This window comes from Carex rostrata, chromosome 14, assembly GCF_964058835.1.
Source record: "Carex rostrata chromosome 14, lpCarRost1.2, whole genome shotgun sequence".
Classification (NCBI taxonomy): Eukaryota; Viridiplantae; Streptophyta; class Magnoliopsida; order Poales; family Cyperaceae; genus Carex; species Carex rostrata.
Genome location: NC_135931.1, coordinates 4,479,784 through 4,498,928, shown reverse-complemented (window position 1 = coordinate 4,498,928; position 19,145 = coordinate 4,479,784). Strand labels below are relative to the sequence as shown.

The 19,145-nt window shown below is 36.3% G+C and overlaps 3 protein-coding genes and 1 long non-coding RNA gene across 5 annotated transcripts; 2 read left to right on the top strand and 2 right to left on the bottom strand.

The window, feature by feature from the left end:
• Window positions 1-1,495: 1,495 nt before the first annotated feature.
• On the top strand, window positions 1,496-7,607 carry LOC144565193 (uncharacterized). 2 transcript variants are annotated; one of them, XM_078314872.1, is made up of 9 exons: window positions 1,496-2,019; window positions 3,528-3,589; window positions 4,017-4,071; window positions 4,371-4,469; window positions 4,998-5,084; window positions 5,438-5,554; window positions 5,958-6,050; window positions 6,870-6,900; window positions 7,300-7,607. In XM_078314872.1, exons 1-9 carry the CDS (start codon window positions 1,837-1,839, stop codon window positions 7,485-7,487), a joined length of 915 nt encoding a protein of 304 aa, XP_078170998.1. In that variant the 5' UTR covers window positions 1,496-1,836; the 3' UTR covers window positions 7,488-7,607. The 2 variants fall into 2 exon arrangements, with proteins under 2 accessions (XP_078170998.1, XP_078170999.1); XM_078314873.1 differs by lacking the exons at window positions 6,870-6,900; window positions 7,300-7,607 and adding an exon at window positions 6,543-6,855 and having other exon boundaries at window positions 1,528-2,019; window positions 5,958-6,110.
• LOC144565194 (uncharacterized) lies at window positions 7,302-7,857 on the bottom strand. Its single transcript, XR_013514854.1, has 2 exons — window positions 7,684-7,857; window positions 7,302-7,651 (listed from the first exon to the last, which is right to left on the bottom strand). It is a non-coding gene; the product is annotated as an uncharacterized LOC144565194 (long non-coding RNA).
• Window positions 7,858-11,851: 3,994 nt separating this feature from the next.
• On the top strand, window positions 11,852-15,694 carry LOC144564989 (uncharacterized). The gene is made up of 5 exons (XM_078314597.1): window positions 11,852-12,318; window positions 12,844-12,973; window positions 13,666-14,018; window positions 14,798-14,866; window positions 15,505-15,694. Exons 1-5 carry the CDS (start codon window positions 12,146-12,148, stop codon window positions 15,521-15,523), a joined length of 744 nt encoding a protein of 247 aa, XP_078170723.1. The 5' UTR covers window positions 11,852-12,145; the 3' UTR covers window positions 15,524-15,694.
• Window positions 15,695-16,361: 667 nt separating this feature from the next.
• On the bottom strand, window positions 16,362-18,944 carry LOC144565813 (uncharacterized). Its single transcript, XM_078315654.1, has 2 exons — window positions 17,596-18,944; window positions 16,362-17,112 (listed from the first exon to the last, which is right to left on the bottom strand). Exons 1-2 carry the CDS (start codon window positions 18,859-18,861, stop codon window positions 16,759-16,761), a joined length of 1,620 nt encoding a protein of 539 aa, XP_078171780.1. The 5' UTR covers window positions 18,862-18,944; the 3' UTR covers window positions 16,362-16,758.
• Between the last annotated feature and the right edge of the window lie 201 nt (window positions 18,945-19,145).

Below are 19,145 nucleotides of genomic sequence, written 5' to 3'. Positions count from 1 at the left end.
TTATTGGCAGGAACAAATTAAATTTGAGTGATCAGTTGTTCTCTCAAAAATTTACCCCAATTCACTTTCTTAAATTCTGTTGTCGGACATTTCTTTTTAGCAAAATTTAAAATTGAAGCCTATTTACATGGTTTACATAGTATCCTCTCAAGTGCTACACTTTTCTTGTTGACATCTCATAATCTCTTCTCGTTTGTTCCATTCAGCTGTTACATAATTTAGGACGAGAAGCAACTTGACTGACCTTTCTTATAGTTCAAGTTTCAATCTTGAAATTTGAAGGAATTTGTGGCCTAGCTAAATGCGCAGCGGTGCGCTTCAACAGCGCAAGCTCCAGGCAGGAAAATATGTAGCCTTTTAGTGAGCAAGATATTTTCGGTTGCTTGAAGTCTTGAACATTGCAAGAATCAACCTTTCTAGTTAAAGTGGTAATTGGATAAGTGTAATATAGCAGGAAATTCTCTTCACATCGGCACTCCCATTTGAGTACCTTCTAAGATCACGATGTAATTATGTAAATACGCTACTAGTCCAAATTTTATATATATATGTGACAATAGAATGATAGGTACACAGATAGTGCACTCTGCAAATAACACACTATACAAGGTCTCCATTAAAAATTTTAGGATTGTGGATTGTGGTGCAAACTGATCGGATAGTGGTAAAACCATATCCGTATCCGCTTTTTATTTTTTAGATACAGATACGAATCGAATACTAGACGGATATGGATACCGATCGGATATTAAACCGATATGAATATCTATTTTTTATAATAGTGAATAATATAATTTTTTTTATAATAGAATATATTTATTATTTCGGATAATTAAAAATTAAAATCATATCTGTAATCGTATCCGCACGTTACGGATATTCAGATATCTATCCCTATCTAAATAAGGTCGGATCCGACCCGTTTGCACCCTAATTGTGGATCAATACACCAAACCATCCCGGTCCAAGCATTCAATGCTAATCCATGACCTCCCCACCGCCCAATTTCTCGCACTTTAATGTCACAACTCGGAAGAAGTGGGTCCCAGATTTTTCAGACCCTATTTGGCTGACACCCAACCATAGTGACATATGAATTATTCGGGTTCGGTTCGGCGAGATCAAAAATTCGTGATTTGGGTATAATTCGGGTATAATTCGGGAATGATTCGGAATTATCCGGACCAGAAATCTCAGTCCTGCAAGGGAGCAAAAAAATAAAAAACCAAAAAAATAATTGTTCTTGGAAAAATTCAGGAAAAGTTCGTAAAATTCGGGAATTATTCAGATTTAATTCGGTCAAAGTCCGGTCAACCGAATAATTCGGTGTTCGGTTCGACATCACCCCAAAAAAGAATTAAACGGGTATAATTCGGGTACCTTGTCACTATGCACCCAACCTAGACACCTCCTACCTTTAGGACTCACTACACAATTAATAACAGAGATCTCGTGGACAGGAAATCTCAAGTCCTGCTCCTTTGCACGCCATAGCCCGTAGTAGGAGAAAGTCGGTGTCGCTTCACTGTTCCTCTCTCCGAGATCTCATCTCTCTCTCTCCAGAAAAGGAAAATACCCTTAATTCCTCTCTCTTTTTTGATTCATTTCCCCATTCTTGCCTACTTTCCATAGCAACCCCGCACACACACGCGCACGCACGCACGCACGCACTCACGCAAATACCCGAAAGAATAGGAGCTGGCACTCACGCAACCCAGTAAGGTTGTGTTGTTATAGAGAGAGAATCTAACGGCTGGCAGGGGTTGAGGACGGATTAAAAAAAGAAAGGGGGCGTAATAGATAGATCTGGCAAACGTCGAGGGTTTGAGGGCGAGGATGAAGGGAGGTGGCGGGGTGGACGGCGGCGGCGACGGGGACGAGGAGGAATGCCGGCCATGGCGCCGGAGGCTGCTCTCTTCCATGGCAGTGTCCTCTTGGTCTGGTGCGTTCCGTATTTCTTTGTTTCTTCTTCTCTTGATCGGGATCGTGACCGCCTTCGTCACTCTCCCTGTTGAGAAGGTACATTTCTCCATCTCACTTAGTTCGATTGAAAATGAGGAGGGTTCAATTCGTTGGTATTGGTACCATCAATTTTTCATCCATGCCTAAAAAGCTTAGCCGGTGTCTCTAGTACTGATATCATAAATTGGTGAAAAAAAGAGTGTACAGCTCTCACTCTGAACGTGATCCTTCTATTGAACAGGGAACATTTGGGAATAAAAATCCAAGAACTTTGTGTTTGTGTTGGTATTGAGAAAATTAGTTGGAGCCCTACTGATTTGGGTTCTGATTTAAGTAAAATAAAGATTTTGTTTTCTATTAGTACAGTTACATATTTGGGCTCATAAAATGCTGCAATTTGTATTGTGAGCAGCAACTGGCCAAAAGGTTCTGTTCTTGCAGCCATGATCGTTTGTCTTTGTTGAGTGCTCTAGAATCTGCGAATTGTACAACCACAACAACAACCAAGCTTTTAGTCCCAAACTGCTAATTGTACAAGTGAAAAAAATTGAATTTGTTTATCCTTTTTAAGAACCTAAATTTATTTAGTATTCTACGAAGACAGTTATATATCTCCTCCTTGATAGATGTCTTTGGTTACAGTATTGTAATGCTCTTATCTTGTTGTAGAGAATCAATTTTGACTTGGATTAGGTGGCATCTTGTTGTCTATTTCTATTAATGCCTTCATAAAGCTTAAATTGAATTTTAACTACAAAATTACAATGGAAAAAAAGATACCATCTTCCTACTTTTATTTTTGGCTTGGCCCGCACACGTCTTTGTTCGTCCTTGAAAGTATCTTTTTGGTCTGTACATTTGGGTTCTTTTCCATATGCTTAGTTAAATGCTATGTTGCATGGACACGGGTATGGGTATCGTATCGGATACGATACGGATACGGCGATACGCTAATTTTTAAATATCTTGGATACGATATGGCTACTATATAGATTTTATTTTAATTATTTTATTAATTTAACACTTGTTTTATAAAGGAAATATCAAAAATCAACACAATTTCAAGTTAAATTCAAAAGCTAGTAGTTTAAGACAACAAATATAAGGTAGTGCAGTGGTTAAGTGATACGGTGCTTATGCATTAGATCTTGGGTGCCGCTGAAATTTTTTTTTTGCATTGCGCGGTTCACAGGACCCAGTCCATGCGTGGTGCACAGTACCGTGTCGGCCCATTTCAACCAGTATCTGAGCCGTATCGGCCCGTTTCAGTCCGTATCGGAACCGTATCAGATAATTAAAGATACGCCACGTCATCTGATACACCAGCTGGCGTATCCAGTACGTATCGGGTCCGTATCCGTATCCGATATGCACCCGATACGGGTACAGAGCCCAATTGAAAGTATCCGAGTAACATAGGTTAAATGTTATTTTTGCTTGTGTAAATATTTTTGAAGCAGATACCCAGTAATATGCCTACGGACCCTTGTAAAGTATTCAATTTGTGTGTGCACATATACTATTTTGTGTTGCTAATTTCAATTTCTTAATGTTGTTCTAAGCAGATATTGAAGGATTTTCTGTACTGGATCAAGCAGAGTGTCGGTCCTTGGGGACCTCTTGTACTGTAAGCTTGATTCTTCTTCCTCTATTTTTTTTTATTTTTTTTTCTGAAAAAGAGAAATGTTTGCTTTTGTTCATGGTGATTCAAAGTTAAAAGTTTTTGTGCCATTTGAACCGATCAAATAAAGTATCTCAAAATATCTCAAAAATAAAAAAAGTCAGACAAAAAGATGTCTCAAAAGTTTTCGTTCTATCAGAGTTTGTTTTTCTGTAGGAAGGTTAGGAAAAAATATCTCAAAAATGTAAAATGTCAGACAAAAAGATAGTTTTCCAATTTTGAAATAATTAAAAACATTTGCTAATCTTTTCCTTCTTTTACTAAGGTCTGATATCTTATTCCTTGGTTTAAATAATTTTATTTTTGATTAATGTATAGTACTTATATAGAAATTAAATTAAGCATGACACCCTATATCTCTTGTAAATTACAGGGCTTTGGCTTACATTCCTCTAACAGTGCTAGCAGTTCCTGCTTCAGTGCTCACAGTATGGCCACTTATTTTTACTCTTTTATTTTTAAGTCTAGCATTTTCTCAAGCCAAACAACTCCAAATATATTAATTTGAAGATTACCAAAGTAGCTAGCCACTCCAAATATTTTATTTGAAGATTACCAAAGTAGCTGGTCTTTAGTGGTATTAGGCTATTAAACCAGTATCAGTGTGACCATTGTTTATGGAGTTGGTGCAAAAATCAAATCTTCTATCAATGTACAAAGAAACATAGAAGCAGCATATGTTCGTCATTGCTGTTATCTTGAGTTGAGCTAATTTAATCAATGGCAGCTTGGAGGTGGATATCTATTTGGTTTGTTCTTGGGATTCATTGCTGATTCTATTGGTGCGACAATTGGGGCTACAGCTGCATTTCTTCTTGGCAGAACGGTGTGTCTTTGTATTGTAATCAACACATTATTATCTTATTTTACTGTCCTATTTTTTTTAGCTTTTCTATTGTCAACTAACACATATATAATGGTTTGTTGGGACAAGGGACCAGGTGGTTTGTCTAATTGATGTTCTACCAACCAGATATGTACCACAAGGAATTTATTTTTGCTTAATTTTATGCTCTTTTTTCAGTATTATATATGCTTGGTGCCTCACTGAAGCTCCATACCATCCATATAAACTCTTGCCCAGAACTATTCTTTTAGATGATAGAAGAGGGAAAAAAAATAACCCAGATGCAAGTTGGGCCAGAATGTTTATTATATTAAAATTGAATTATAACTTGAGCTGGTTGTATCACTTGAAATTATCAAGAAAAACTCTTCTCAATGCAAAGTCTGTTTTAGTTCTTTTGTATTGTCCCATTCCTGTACAATTTGAATTGTAGTTTTGTACTTAATTGTGATTATATGTGCATGGAAGAAGTTGATAGGAGTTGTCAAATTTTCTGATTTGTTGCAGATTGGAAGACCGTATGTAATATCCAAATTAAAAGATTACCCCAAGTTCCAAGCAGTTGCTATTGCAATTCAGAGATCAGGTTTTAAGGTGAAGTTTTCTAAATGGCTTTGTTTCATACTTTCTCCTGAATTTTTTTTTTTTTAGCAGTCTTGGCTTGATTGGTCCTGAATTTTTAAGTTAACTGTGGAGTATAAATTTTTTTGAGGCTCATCTGAAGCTAAATACTAAACTTAGGTTTATTCTCCAAATAAGTGTTAATTTGAACATGAAGTCCTAATGAACAGAAACCAAATAAAGAAGACTCTTAGCTTGGTGTTGACTTGCACAAAACTGATCCCCAACAGTGTTGTGATCATCTACTTCTAATTTAAGGTCATTTGGATTTTGCAGATGCTAATTACAAGTTGATTTTTTTTTTTCCTTTTGATGTGTTGTTTCAGATTGCGGTGTTGCTGAGACTTGTACCACTACTTCCGTTCAATATGCTAAATTATTTACTCTCTGTTACTCCTATTAGTATTGGAGAATATATGCTAGCTACTTGGCTTGGAATGATGGTATGTTTAGTATATGTTTTCTATAAAAGTTGTAGTCAATAAAACTAAAGACTTGTTTACGGGCCACTGTGAACTATTGGGTTGCCCTTTGATTTTGTTCGATGGATTTTTGTGTTTTGTTCTAAACTTGATCATTGAAGCATAGTTTCCAAATCCAGGGTTATGTGTGCCAAAATTGGACTGGACTGAGTTTTTTTTTTTTTTTGAAAAGTGGACTGGACTGAGTTTTAATTACACCAATTGAAGCTTAGTGTATGTTTTCAGGGAGAATTGGGTTTTTATTTATTTACTTAGTTAGAAATATTCGGGTTAATTGCAGTATTTTAGCTATATTTTTACCAGACAAGCCAACGTTTAGTCCTTGATTAACATTGACACTTTGTTTTGATTTTTAAATTGACAGCCTATTACTCTGGCCTTAGTATATGTGGGGACCACATTGAAGGATCTTGCTGATGTGACACATGGCTGGAGTGAGATTTCGACCACTCGACTGGTATCTTTTGAAACCTTCTTTGAGAATTATTTCTTGAGTTAGTATAGTCAAATCATTTCAGTAAAGAGGAGGGTTCAAATGCCTCCATTTTTTGTGCCTTCATCATGTCTCCATTTTTAAAAACTTAAATAACTCAAAATTTAAATTATAAATGTCAAAATAAAACCGTTAAATGTGATCTATGTTATTTTCTTTATATGCTCATAAAATATTATCACATTTCAATTTTGTTTTTATGTGAATTAATAAGTTGAAAAATCAACGTCTAGAAATTATCCACATTAGTACATTTTTTTACAATCTCTTGATTACAACTAAAACAAAGTTGAAATGTCATAATATTTTTACATGTGCGTAGATAAAATGATGTAGATTATATCCAACGGTTTTATTTTGATTTTTAAGTTTCAAATTTTTAGTTATTAAAGTTTTTTAAAAACGGAGGCATGATGGAGGCACCAAAAATGGAGGCATTTGAACCCTCCTCTTCAGTAAATAGGGCAAAATAGAATTAGAAATATTTTTGAGTGAACTCAACAGTGTTTTGATCTAGATCAGGGATTACTGTACTGAAATATTGACACTGCTGTAGTTGGCTTGTTGATTGGTACCAGAATGTCAGGTGCTGGATGTGATTAAACCTGAATTCAGTTGAGACTTTCTGTATGTTTTTGCCATGCCGAGTGCCAGAATCAATTATGAATTCTTACGAAAGATTATTAATATTTTACTAATTTAGATTGAGAGGCACCAAAGTGCATACCAGTGTAGGTGATATGACCAGTGAATCTATCCTTACTATTTTCTTGGCATTTTTAGGTCTTTCTTGCCTGCGGCTTCATAGTATCTGGTAAATTTCCTTCTTGTTTTCCCCTTTCATGTGATGTACAATTCTTAGTTCCTCTTTTAATTTACTTCAAATAAGATTTGTGGACCGCTGCTATTTAATTATGGTTTCATGATTTTTTTTCCTACACTCCGTATATAGTTACATCATGCTAGTGAAACCAAACTTAACTATATATATTAATCACAATGGGCTGAGATAAATTCTAGCTGATTCAAAAGAGAGAACATAAATGAACAAATTAATTACATCTTATAAAAGCTCAGATTGAGTAGATTGACTTGTCTGAATTTTGGCCAATTGCAAAACCATGATGTAATTGACTTTAAAGTAAGACTTAATTGACAAATGAAGGGCCCACTCTTGACTAATGACCAAACTGCTTTCTTGATTGTGGTACAGTAATATCAATAATATGCGTAACAAGAGTTGCAAAGTCAGCACTAGAGAAGGCATTGGCCGAGAACCCAGAAGTTGAGAGTATACTAGTAACTGGGCCTCAATTACCATTGACAAATGGCTCCACGTCTGATCTGCATGAGCCTCTGGTAATTAGAGTTGATTCCTCAAATGAAGACCATAACAGTTGAAAAAGAAGTTTCAATTTTTTTGTTCTTTTTAAACTTTCACTTACATGTAACATAGCTGAAATAATGTGGATATTTAATTTATAAACCTGGGAAAAGCAAGCCGGTGTGTTAGCTAGTTTTTACATCCTTAGTGGCTACTGAGTGTGCATACATGTGTGTGCGTGCTTGTGGGTTTGTGGACATGCACGTGTTCTACATAAAAAATCTAGGTATGGCAAACAGTACGAACCTAAACACAGGGAAATACCGCTAGTTTACTCCATGTTTCAGTATTGGTGATGAATAATTGTACGATCCAAACGTGACCCATCATAATGAAAGATCAAGTAGATGTAGTCGTCAAATATTCCAGAGAAACTATCAATTGGTTGAGACTAAGGTTCTAAATAGCGATTATAGCAGCAGAGCGGGGAGATAAAAAAAAAAGCTATTGCGAATAGTGTAGCTATAGCGGAAGCTATCATAAATAGCGATTTTTTCTTTTCAAATTTTAGATTATATATTTTTACTAATTATCAATATAATTAATATTGGAGAATTGAGATAACAACTAAATAATAATTAATCTAAGTCTATATTTTTTTTTATCAATTACGCGATAAGAAGGAAAAAAAAAAATCTAAAAAATAATATTATTTAATAGTTCATACTTTATAATATTACATATTATAATAGATAAAAAAACAATTAATTTTATAAGGTAAATGAAGTTAATATACATATTTAAACATTTTATATATTATAATAATAATCAAAACCAGCTTTCAATTGAAACGAACGATAATAATATAAAAAATGAATACTATATGAAGAGCAAATCAAAATAAAGATTAATATTTGAATATTTCTCGATATAGAATGAGAGAATAAATCATAAATAAAAACAGAAGTACATAGTTTGGTTAAGCATACTTATCGTATAAGATCATGTAGCATTAGAAATAAGAATAAAGTACAGAAACTCATATAAATTGCATTAGAAACTTCAATTAGAACTTCCATTTTTTTTTTTCAGTTTCCGACTTCTTCATGTAAATTTGTACAATAATTCCCACTTAAACAAATAAAATTTCCTTCTTTTAACTACTTGTTACCCAATTCAGATATAACTATTGGGATCGGTGTGGAGATAATGTGCAAGTCATTCCTAGAGATATTGGAATCAATACTAGAGGAATTGGATTCAATCTGCATTGAAAACAGTTACTGCACGCTGTACTGTGGAGTGCGTTATAGGCGAGTGCTGGTAATGCACTGGGATTTACATTACTCATTCTTCGCTTGTTCTCACGTCCCCTCTGTATTTCCAAATGCAAGAGGACACTTGGTTGCGGTTCTTGGATTGTGGAACTATGGAATCAGCGCGATTTTTGTGGTCGATTCCCAAGCAAGGCTTCAAGCTTTTACTGTTCAAGGCGCTCTGCAAAGAGGCATGTCAAAATTTTGAAAGAGTTGGACAATCAAAGATGACAGTTTTGCACAGTATGATACCGGTTTATTCTTGTTTTCTTACATTAAGTCATTAATAAAACAAATTCATGCAACCTTTTTACTTTAGAGCATGCCTAGAATGTGTAGGTGGCAGCCTAGCATTACAACTAAAACACTAGTTAGATCAATATGAAACCCAAACCCATCACATCATGAGTTGATCTGAGTGGCTAAAGTCATGCACAAATGCACATTATTTTATGTAATTTTTTTTAGGAATATTTTATGTAATATTGGTGTCTTATCAGGGATGGATCCAGAAATACAGCAAAATAAGAAAATACAAATTATTGGCACTATATTTTTATTTGCATAGAAAAGTATGACTTCTCTTTAAAGCGGATCATAACTTTGCAAATACAAAATATTTTTTATTTTTTTATGAACAGTCATAATTCAACATTTAAACCAAAACACCTAGTTAACTACTTTTTTAAGCCAGCTTATGTAAGTGTCTTACCCTTGTGGCTCCACCCCTATATCTTGCCTTAAAAATCCTAAGAGAGCTTATAATGTCAGTACTGTGGCAAAGATTTGGCTTAGACGACAAACCACCACATTTTGGCTTGAAAAGACAAACCGCACTACATTGGAGCTTCTTGTCTTCTGGCCGAGCATTGTTAGGCTTGTCCGCATAATCCCGCTTGGCATCCGTGCACATAATTTGCTTCTTCAGCCATTTACCCAGGCTACTGTGCCTAATTGTGTATGCAATATTGCCTTCTGACAACATATATTCTGAATTTTCCTCCTGTTAATCAATGACTGAAGTTTTAGCTGATTCAAAAATTACAGAAAAATTACAGATTGAATTGCCAGTTTGAGGTTTTTCATGATAAACGCCTAATACTCTATAGTGGGGGTGGGGGTCAAATAAACAGGTACCGTCCAATTTTTATGTTACAAATTGACAAAGTGGTGCTAGCTGAGTTCAGGGCAATCTATATTTCTCTTGTATGTCTCATTAACCTGTCAATTTCATACGTTATCGGAAAAAAATGCTTACGAGCAATATGATAAATTACTGAGAGCACATGATAGATCAATATGTTTTTGGTCTCTTGCTTTCTTAGTACCTCCCTAATTGGAGAAAGCCTCGGGTTGAACCTATCTTTTCGGTTAGAAGCTTTAGGCAGAGCCGCCAACATAGCTATAGGATCAACCTCCTCTTTGGGTAGTGCATTTGGCTCCAGTACTTCAGGTTCTTGATTTGGTTTCAGTACAGGTTTTGGATTCGGTTCCAGTTCAGATTCTGGCACCGTTTTATCATAAGCATTCTGGCTGAAAAAGGTGAAGAAGAGTGAAAATACTTTTCTCAACATAGAGAGGAATATTGGAGTGATAAAATCAATAATATAAAACTAGAGATTAATTGTATATGCTTTTCCATGAAGCATTAGAAGAGGGTAAATGAACGCTCCCTGGATAGGCGTTTCATTCACTAAATAAGGAAAATCTCCTATGGAATTTATATCTATAGTATAATTCAACCCTCTTTGGGGACTAACTATAGATCGCCCAATAATGTACAAGTGCTAATTTAGATTAACTCAAGTGTATTAATATCAACCCGGATTTATATATGCAAGTGCCAAGTTAACTCAGAGGCGGAACTGGACTTTCGAATTATGAGAGTCAAACGCACAATGAGAGTCAATCATACAAAATTTTCTTATGGAGAATGGGACAATTTTACAATATCATAACATTTTACTCTAAATTATATTAAAAAATCATACATAAATATAAAAAAATTAAAAAATGGAGATCAGCTGACCCCCATTCCTTTGATCTAGTACACCTCTGAAGTTAAGGATATACATGTCATGTCATGACTACAAATTTACGATTTAAACCATACTTACATGTACATAATGATAATAATATGCCAAATATAGAAAATAGCTAAATTATTAACATTCCTTATTGGGTACTGAATGATTGTAAAATCCAGAAAAGCTAAAAAAAGGTTAAAACATTTTGTACATTTTAGGAACTTTAGGTGTAGTCTGATTTACTAAATTATGTTTTTCTAAACTTATCTACTGATGTAGAACAGTTTTGTCTAATGTTTTAGCTCACATGATAGAGATTTAAGATAACTATATAACTAAGAAAAGTAATCTAGAAAAATTGAAATAATGTTACTAAAAGAATCAAATATAAAAACAAAAAGGTTTAGCCTAGAAGCGGTTGTTGTCAAAAGCCCAATAAGAAGAGAATCTAAGCCTATGAAGCCTGAAATATATTACTCAGAAGGGACAGATTTAATTTTTGCAACACGTCTAAGTCAAAATTAATGAAATATTTTTATTTCAAAAGGAAAAGATTAAGATGGGATTTGTTTTGGAGACTCTAATTTTTAACGGCGGAGATTTATTTCTAATACGATATGATCCGATAGGAAAGAAAGAAATCGGGAAAAATAATAATTTATTTTAACAAAATAATATTCTTCTGAATTATTCGCGCATTTTCTAATCTCTTTTTATTTTTTGTAATATGTTATTCTGAGTCTCAACTTAAGTTTCTTTGAACTGAAAAAAAAAAAAAAAAACTAGCTAATGGACAAATAAGCTCGCTACAATTGTACAAGCAAATGCGTACAATTATCCTGCAATACTAACATTCTGACAACAAAATTTCAATGCATCAGTAGTGATCAAAGTTTATATCCGGTCAATCGGGTAAAGATTTTAACAGAGTAGTTTTGGCTTCATGAAGCGCACAGACTATAGAATCAACAGAGAGTTGCATATGGCTCTTACGCTGCATGAAGTCAAAACTACTCTGTTAAAATCTTTACCCGATCAATCTGTGTATTTTCGCCTCTTATTGGGGAGCAAGGAGCAAGTGGGGACCAAATGCTGATCAAAGTTTGTAACAGAACAAATGTACTCTCAGATCGACTGTGGCAATAACTTCGTATTTAACCTCTTGTAAAATGTTGCTGATCCCATCTAAACCACAGACGATCTAATTTGTAAAAATTCAAATCAAACCGCCTTGTAGGCCCCACGAGCGAGCTCTATTTATACGAACAACCGCCCTCGCCCTGTTGAAAAAGCCAAAATCCTACCAATTCGTTTCATCCCGCTCAGAATCTAAATTCAAAAAATATAGCCAAAGAGAGCTATCTGATTTCGCCAGTGGAGAAGGAATTAGCAATGGCGTGGGGAGAACCTAGCACGAGAATCCATTCTTCCTCCTTGCCTCTCCTGTTACCTTCTGCTGATGAGCTTGAGGCCGCTGATGCTCTCCTCCTCTTCTCTCTTCTTCCAGTGATGGCTACCAAGGAGTGCCATTCTAGCTCTGCATCTTCTTTTCCCAATTCTTCGAGGTGAGATCTAGTTTACGTGTGTTTCAGAGAGGTATTGTTGTTACTGCTTTGCATTTAGTTGTGATTTGTCATTCCAAAGCTTAATTGAGATTTATCTCATTCGATTCTGTTTTCCTGAAGAGAGTTCTCATCAGAACTGGATATTCTAGATTTATGCGAATTTTTAACATAGCTGGGCTATATCTGTGGTTTAATTGCTCATTCAGCACTTTGATCTTTCATTTTTGCTTTGATGAGAGTTTATCATTGCAACATTTCTTAATAGATGATGGAATCTAGTTATGTTATAATAGGGGTTTAGAAATATTCTCACTTGATCAATGTAACCCAATTCAGCCTAATTTTCATATTTAGAGTCAGTATTCTATTGGATCTGCATTTTTTTCTGACATTTTAGATCTGTATTAATACTTAAACTGAGGCAATATTTTTTCCTACTTTGTGTCTGATCTACTGAGAGATCTGTTCTGTTATTTAATGTATCTAATACAGATCTGTCCCTTCTTGCTCTGTGCTTTCCTTCAGGGATGAAGATTCCTTGTCACACTCCTCTATCTCAGATTCTCTCTTACCTGAGGCAATGGAGCCACAGATCCAACCTGATCCGCTTAACATCCTCTCAATTGTTGCTTCTCTTCACCTAATTGATACCAAGGTAGAGCACTATGCATCATCAAATAATAATCAATTCATTTATCTGTGTATCACATCAATGTGATGCTTAATTACTAATTCTATTGAATTATCTGTTCAAACCCACCGTATGCTTTGTTCCATTTGTGCTTTGTGTGATTTATGGTAAGAAACTATAACAGTTTTTTTGAAGGGCGAAAGTTTGATAGTTCTCAAGTTAAAATGAGCTGGAGAGTGGCCTGTGACTGTTGAAAATTGTGTGCCTATAGTTTCTCTAATCAGATAGCGGTAGAACTCAATTATGAACAAAAATTATGCATAATGGATGGAATTAACTGCATAGAGGCCCATGGAAAATAACAAGGGATTTTTGCTCGATCGGAGCTGAAGATCTCTACACAAATGTTAATCAGCACGATGTAGCTTCCTTAATTCCCGTCTTTTCACAACATTTACCTCCCAAACCTGTTAAGCATATACTAGTGTGCTACAATTTTCCTTTGTTTTTTTGGAAGAAAGAGTTCGCTACAATTTTCAAATTACCTCCAAAAAAAAACTGCATGTCCTGAAAAGTACATCAAGCTGGAGTCATTTGATTACCCCAGTATGTTTTTTATGAGTGAAAACATAGGGTGAGAGACAAAAGTGGACACACTGTGTCACATCTCTTCATCAACTGGCTGTGACATTTTTTAAACCCCTTCTATCTCTCAGGGGATGCAATTGGCAGCCCGCGACCTGATACACCAGACCTCTGACATTAAGAGCAAATACAGCGCCGCCACCTCTGCCATCCCCCTAATTGATCTAACCCCTGAGGAAACCGCCGCAAACTCTCTATCGTCTGCCTCCTCTTCCATCACCACCACCTCTGTACCAGCCAAAGCACAGTCAGGCATCAGGTGCATGGAGAAGATGCGCACAGGCCCAAGAGGCCAGCCGAGGCTTTGGCGCTGTGCTGAGGAGATCATGGAGTTCCTTATGGCAGCACCTGGCATGGTGGCGACTGAGGCAGAGATTAGGAAGTCGATTGGGAACGGACCTGACACCAGCAAGGCGCTGAGATTGTGAGCACTCTCTCTCTCTCTCATCTCATTGCAAGAATTTATTGATTTTGCATTTAAGTGGAGTTGTCAGATTTTCAAGTTATGGTTTTGTCTTTAATTGATTGTAATGATTGAAAATATGTCATTGTTGGTGGTTTTATTCTCTGCCATTAATGAAATTGTGCTTGTTTGTTGGTACAGGAATCGTGTTTTGAGCCGGTTAGGTTTATATTTTAGTTTGTTCAATGAATTATTTAAGTTGATTTGCTGTTTAAGTCATCTTAAAATAACAAATTGACTATTACAATGATCAGCTAATTTGATGCCTGGAGTACCGCCTGTTTGAAATTGTACTAGTTCTTCTTTTGTCAAATTGTTAATAGCTTGGGCAAATTTCACAAAGGGCGATTTTCTTAGACCAAAAAATAGACTTATGTATTTCAGATAACAACTTGAATTGAATTTGTACACATGATTTCTAGATCTTTGTCCTTAAAAGCTGCACTTTGTTGAGAAATAAAGAATTGTAACAGCAGCCTTTATCAAATAGCAACTTTATACTGTTGAAATACTGTTTCCAAACCACAGTATTAGTTATCCTTGTTTATTTTAGTTCCAGTCCTGTTGCAAATTCAAATCATTATACACTTTTCCAATTGGCAAAACAGATTTTTGTTTAAGCATGATAACCCCTTATAAATAAAGAAAATTTGATACCTAATTTGTTGTACTCACCTATCTTGTTAGATTTTAATTTTCTATTTTTCCTCTTTAATTTTAATTCCTTGGATTCATTACAGGCTAGTTAGGCAAGATGAGGTGAAGCGGCTAGGAATTGGTGGCAAGAACCATCCTTACTTGTACATGCTGTATGTGATGCTTTTAGAATATTTCTTGAGTTGGTTAAGTTTCTATTATTATTTTGCTTCAATCAAAATTGAGCAGTGCCACCTTATAATCCTTAGTAACCAAAACTAACTTATAATGGCTCAAATTCTATTTTTTTTTTTGTGAACCAGAATCTAAAATGTGAGTTGCTTGATTAATAATTACTGATCCTGTTAAGTGGCACTGGTCTAACTGGCCTGTATATCAAAATCAAAACATATAACTGGATTTTTGTGAGTGAAGCTATTTTATTTGCACTCGACCAACATCATCAAACTGGTCCTATTATATTCATTCTTTTGAAGCGATTTCTGGGAATAGAAACAGGTGTATAGTTCAATTGAGATGAATTTGAAAATTCCTTTATAGGAACTGAAAGTTTAAGATGAATACCTGAGTATAGTAAACAGACAACTTTTTAGGATTGAATGCCGAAGCATTAAAAAAATTCAGTTCTGATGAGTTCTGTAGAAATCAAATTTATTCAATAGTTGCATTAACGTGGTCCTTGCATCTGATTTAGTTACTAATCCATATCTGTTTTTGTATGTTCTTATCCAAATGGGCTTCTATTTGTATTTGTTATTTATTGCATTTTTGTGCTGTCTTTGTATTGCAGGAATAGGTACCTAAGTTAGATTTGGCATAGGTTATTGTTTGTGATTAGATACTTGAGAGTTAAGCTAGAATTTCATGTTAATATGATGATAGGAATGCGTATAGTTCATGAGGGAATACTGTTTAAGGATATAGGAATTTTTCTTTGTTAATTTTTAAAGAAGAACTAGTATAATATAGAAAAGGTTAAAAATTAAATAGTCTGTAATTTGAAGAACAGAAAATAATAATTTGTTTTGTGCTTACGTAAGAGTATACCTGTACTTCCTGTCCTTGTAAAGAATTTTACAATTAATAATTCCTGGATTTCTATTCGTAATTGCTTATTGGTATATGGTTTGCTAAGAAATCATAAATGTATTTGTTCTCCTGCCTAAATTTTTTTTGGGTGAAGTTTTTGTTTAAAGGGTTTTGGACAAAATCTCATTCAATGTCAGTTGTAAACAATTCGACCAGTGTTAAAATTTACACGGATGGTTTAGATTTACAGAGTTATTTAAAGTTATTAAGTTTTAAATATGTTAGTACGAATCTTAAAGCAAATCAAACGGTAAGATCCGGCTTTGGATGAGATTTTGTCCAAAGCTCTTTGAACAAAATTCAATTCCATTTTTTTTTTTATAAAGCTGGGCTATGAAGTTGGGCCTCAAAGATCTTAGCAACCGGGCTTGTGAAATCCAACCGGAGTTCGCATTTAGGCGCGGTGCGGAAAATATTCTATACTGTCTGTGCACTTCTCAATATTAGCATTTGCTGCATTTCATATCCAATAATATCAAACCATTATAATTAATAACTATCGAGCATCGCATCCAAATTAGGAAGTGCGAAAATACATAATAAGAAATGAAGGTCCTATAAATGCAAAGACAGATTTTATTTAACTGTGAATATAACATGGTCAGTTAGGGTTCAAAATTTGATGTACATGTGCAATTACAAATCATTTCAATTATAGTAATCTCTAAGAGGATTACAACTAAAAAGCTCTATTTCGAGTATAGTAATATATAACAGGATCATAGCTAAAGATCGAACATATATATAAAAAAAAAATCGTGTATAAGCCAACGGTATGACGATGTCTCCGAGCAATCAAAAGATGGTCATGATCCCAGCTTATGAGGAGGTCATTTCACCAAGCACACATATCATGAGTTTGAGATGGCCACATATAATCTTCAGACACTCCATAAACCTAATCACATGCAGATCTCCATCAAACACCAATCAAGGCTGCCACGGTGCCACCAGCTCATTCATTGCAAATGGCATTTAGTAGCACATGGCAAAGCATGAGGTCCACAAAGTAGTGGTGGCCTACCTCACCGTCCCGCCACCGTGCCTTCGCCGGGGCCCGCCCGTAATGCACTCCATCGCTACACCTGTTATCATAATGCCAAGGGAAACTCATGTCGAATTGATCAACCACGCCGCCGCCATCACGCAACAACCCCTTCTTTAGTATCTTCTCCACCATTATACCATTGTACACTTCCATTTTGTGGGGATTGAACGCAAGGTCCCTTGCATAACCTGCTGTTGCGATGGTAGTTCGGTAGAATATGCGAGGCCGTCTCTTTCCCCTAGCATCCACATGTTTCATGACCTGCATTGATTACCAAAGTTTAGTCCCATTTGGAGTGATAGGAAAACCATACTCTTTTGCCAGTTCAGGACTGTTTAATGAACAAAGGACACCTTGTATCATGAAGCCCTCAAAAGGTTGTGCTATAGACTGAGGTATATATAAATTAAAAAAGATGTTGTATTCCTAAAGATCGCATTTCCATACAAGTTGGTTCAATGTGTATTAATTATTAAGCGACACATTGACAATGTACAAATGGTACCAAACTAAAACTAGTAGAATACAAACAGAACTGCATATATGGACATGTTTTAAATGGTACTAAACAAAAAGCAAGTACAATTCATGCAGAACCACAAAAATAAGCAGGTAATCCTAGTCATTTCCCTAAATAAAAATGTTAGTTTGTGAACTTTAAAAAGATCCGTCGTCTTTTTGTAAAATTTGATTTATCATTGAACCATACCAGCCATTGAATCCATAAAATGTTCTAATTCATACCTCATCCCAGAACCTGGCAGCCCGCTCGGCTGATTGTGCAAAACGCTTCAAGCTCAGGAAATGAACACCATCATGCAAACCAGAGTTTAACACGGCCACATCTGGCACCGATTCCTCATCAGAAAAGTATCCCTTCAACAGTTGACGGTACTCTTCGCTATCAAGTGAATCTACTCCGAGATAATTCTTTGTCTCATTCCAATGACCATTGAACACATTTGTGATCCGAACAGACCACATTCCGTTAGGGCTGGTGAAATTCTGGTCAAAACGCCTTTGCACGGCAGTAGTGTCGGTCAACCTGAGAACAAAGTTTAACAAATTTCGTATAGTGTCAACATGGTTCGAATCACCCCAAAAGAAGAGCCATTTCTTGTCGAGGCACTGCCACGCCATTTCCTGTGTGAAAATTCTGAAGGAGCAATGAGCAGAGTAGACCCAGCCGTTACTTTCTAATGACCCCAGTGGCCCATGGCACCACGGCTGCATGCATGGGAAATCAGGGCCAAGGCACCGATACCGGCCTTGATGATCAATCTTGCAATCACGGCTTTTGGTGTGGCGGGTCCACCGACCTGACCACACCTCCCGGGAAAAATCATCACTTTTGCATATTCCCAGCTTAGGTAAAAACACAATGCTCTGAGCAAACCGCACAGGTATATTTCGGAGCTCTTTTCTAAACTTGAAACGCTCAGGCGAGTGTTTCAAACCCAAAAAGCTCCTAAACAGAAGAGTAATAGTAAAATTAAACTCGCCAGTGAAACCCGTACCAACTTGGAGGTGAACTGAGTAGGTGCCGTTGCCGTGGTCGGTGACGGGTGGTCGAGATTTCCAGCTCGGGCTGGAGAGATCTGTCTCGAAGTAGTCCCCACCAATGCATTGTCTCTTACCCGACTCGTCTAGTGCGTGAAAGGTTAGTGTGGTAATTTCAGAGGAGGGGAGGGTAATGGGGGTGGAAGGAAGGGAGATTTCGGTGGTGAGAGAGTTGTTGCAAGGAGGAGCTGTGAGCCAGCAAGCTAGAAGCGAGGAAGTGTAATTCCGGGAAAACGGCACGGAGATCCAAGGAGAGAAGGGTAGAGTAGGAGGGGAGGAGGGGAGAGGGGAGGAGGGGAGAGGTAAGGAGGGGTAATGTGGGTGGAAAGAGGAGAGGAGGAGGAAGATGAGGAATGGAGAGAGCAAGGTGGGGAGGGAGCAGCAGATGGCAGAGAGAGGAGAGGGGAGGGGAGGGGCATGGGAGGTCAAAGAGGGCTTGACAATGGTCATTGTGGGGTAACTCGTGCCGACATTGTAGTTCGTACTTCTCGAGAGAGGAGAGGTGGGAATGTAAAATAATGTAATGGAATGGAATGAGGTATGCAAAATTAAGGTGAGGTGTAAGGGAAGGGAATCAATGCTCTTTTGTCTTGAAGTTGGTAAAGGAGGACAGGGGTCAAAGAGGTAATAACAATAATACAATATATAGTACCAGCATTCTATAAAGGGAGCACAGGTTTGATTACTGTTTTTATTTAGTTTTTTTCTACATGAGTGCTATTACGGACCAGAAG

What these genes read in the sequence shown, in the direction of transcription:
- LOC144565813 (XM_078315654.1), bottom strand. Translation starts at nt 18,861, where the DNA reads ATGACCATTGTCAAGCCCTCTTTGACCTCCCATGCCCCTCCCCTCCCC. An exon ending in CTGCCAGGTTCTGGGATGAG is followed by an intron (nt 17,113 to 17,595) that starts GTATGAATTAGA and finishes TAATCAATGCAG; the next exon opens with GTCATGAAACATGTGGATGC.
- LOC144565193 (XM_078314872.1), top strand. Translation starts at nt 1,837, where the DNA reads ATGAAGGGAGGTGGCGGGGTGGACGGCGGCGGCGACGGGGACGAGGAG. An exon ending in CCTTGGGGACCTCTTGTACT is followed by an intron (nt 3,590 to 4,016) that starts GTAAGCTTGATT and finishes TGTAAATTACAG; the next exon opens with GGCTTTGGCTTACATTCCTC. An exon ending in CATTTCTTCTTGGCAGAACG is followed by an intron (nt 4,470 to 4,997) that starts GTGTGTCTTTGT and finishes GATTTGTTGCAG; the next exon opens with ATTGGAAGACCGTATGTAAT.
- LOC144564989 (XM_078314597.1), top strand. Translation starts at nt 12,146, where the DNA reads ATGGCGTGGGGAGAACCTAGCACGAGAATCCATTCTTCCTCCTTGCCT. An exon ending in TCTTTTCCCAATTCTTCGAG is followed by an intron (nt 12,319 to 12,843) that starts GTGAGATCTAGT and finishes GCTTTCCTTCAG; the next exon opens with GGATGAAGATTCCTTGTCAC. An exon ending in TTCACCTAATTGATACCAAG is followed by an intron (nt 12,974 to 13,665) that starts GTAGAGCACTAT and finishes TCTATCTCTCAG; the next exon opens with GGGATGCAATTGGCAGCCCG.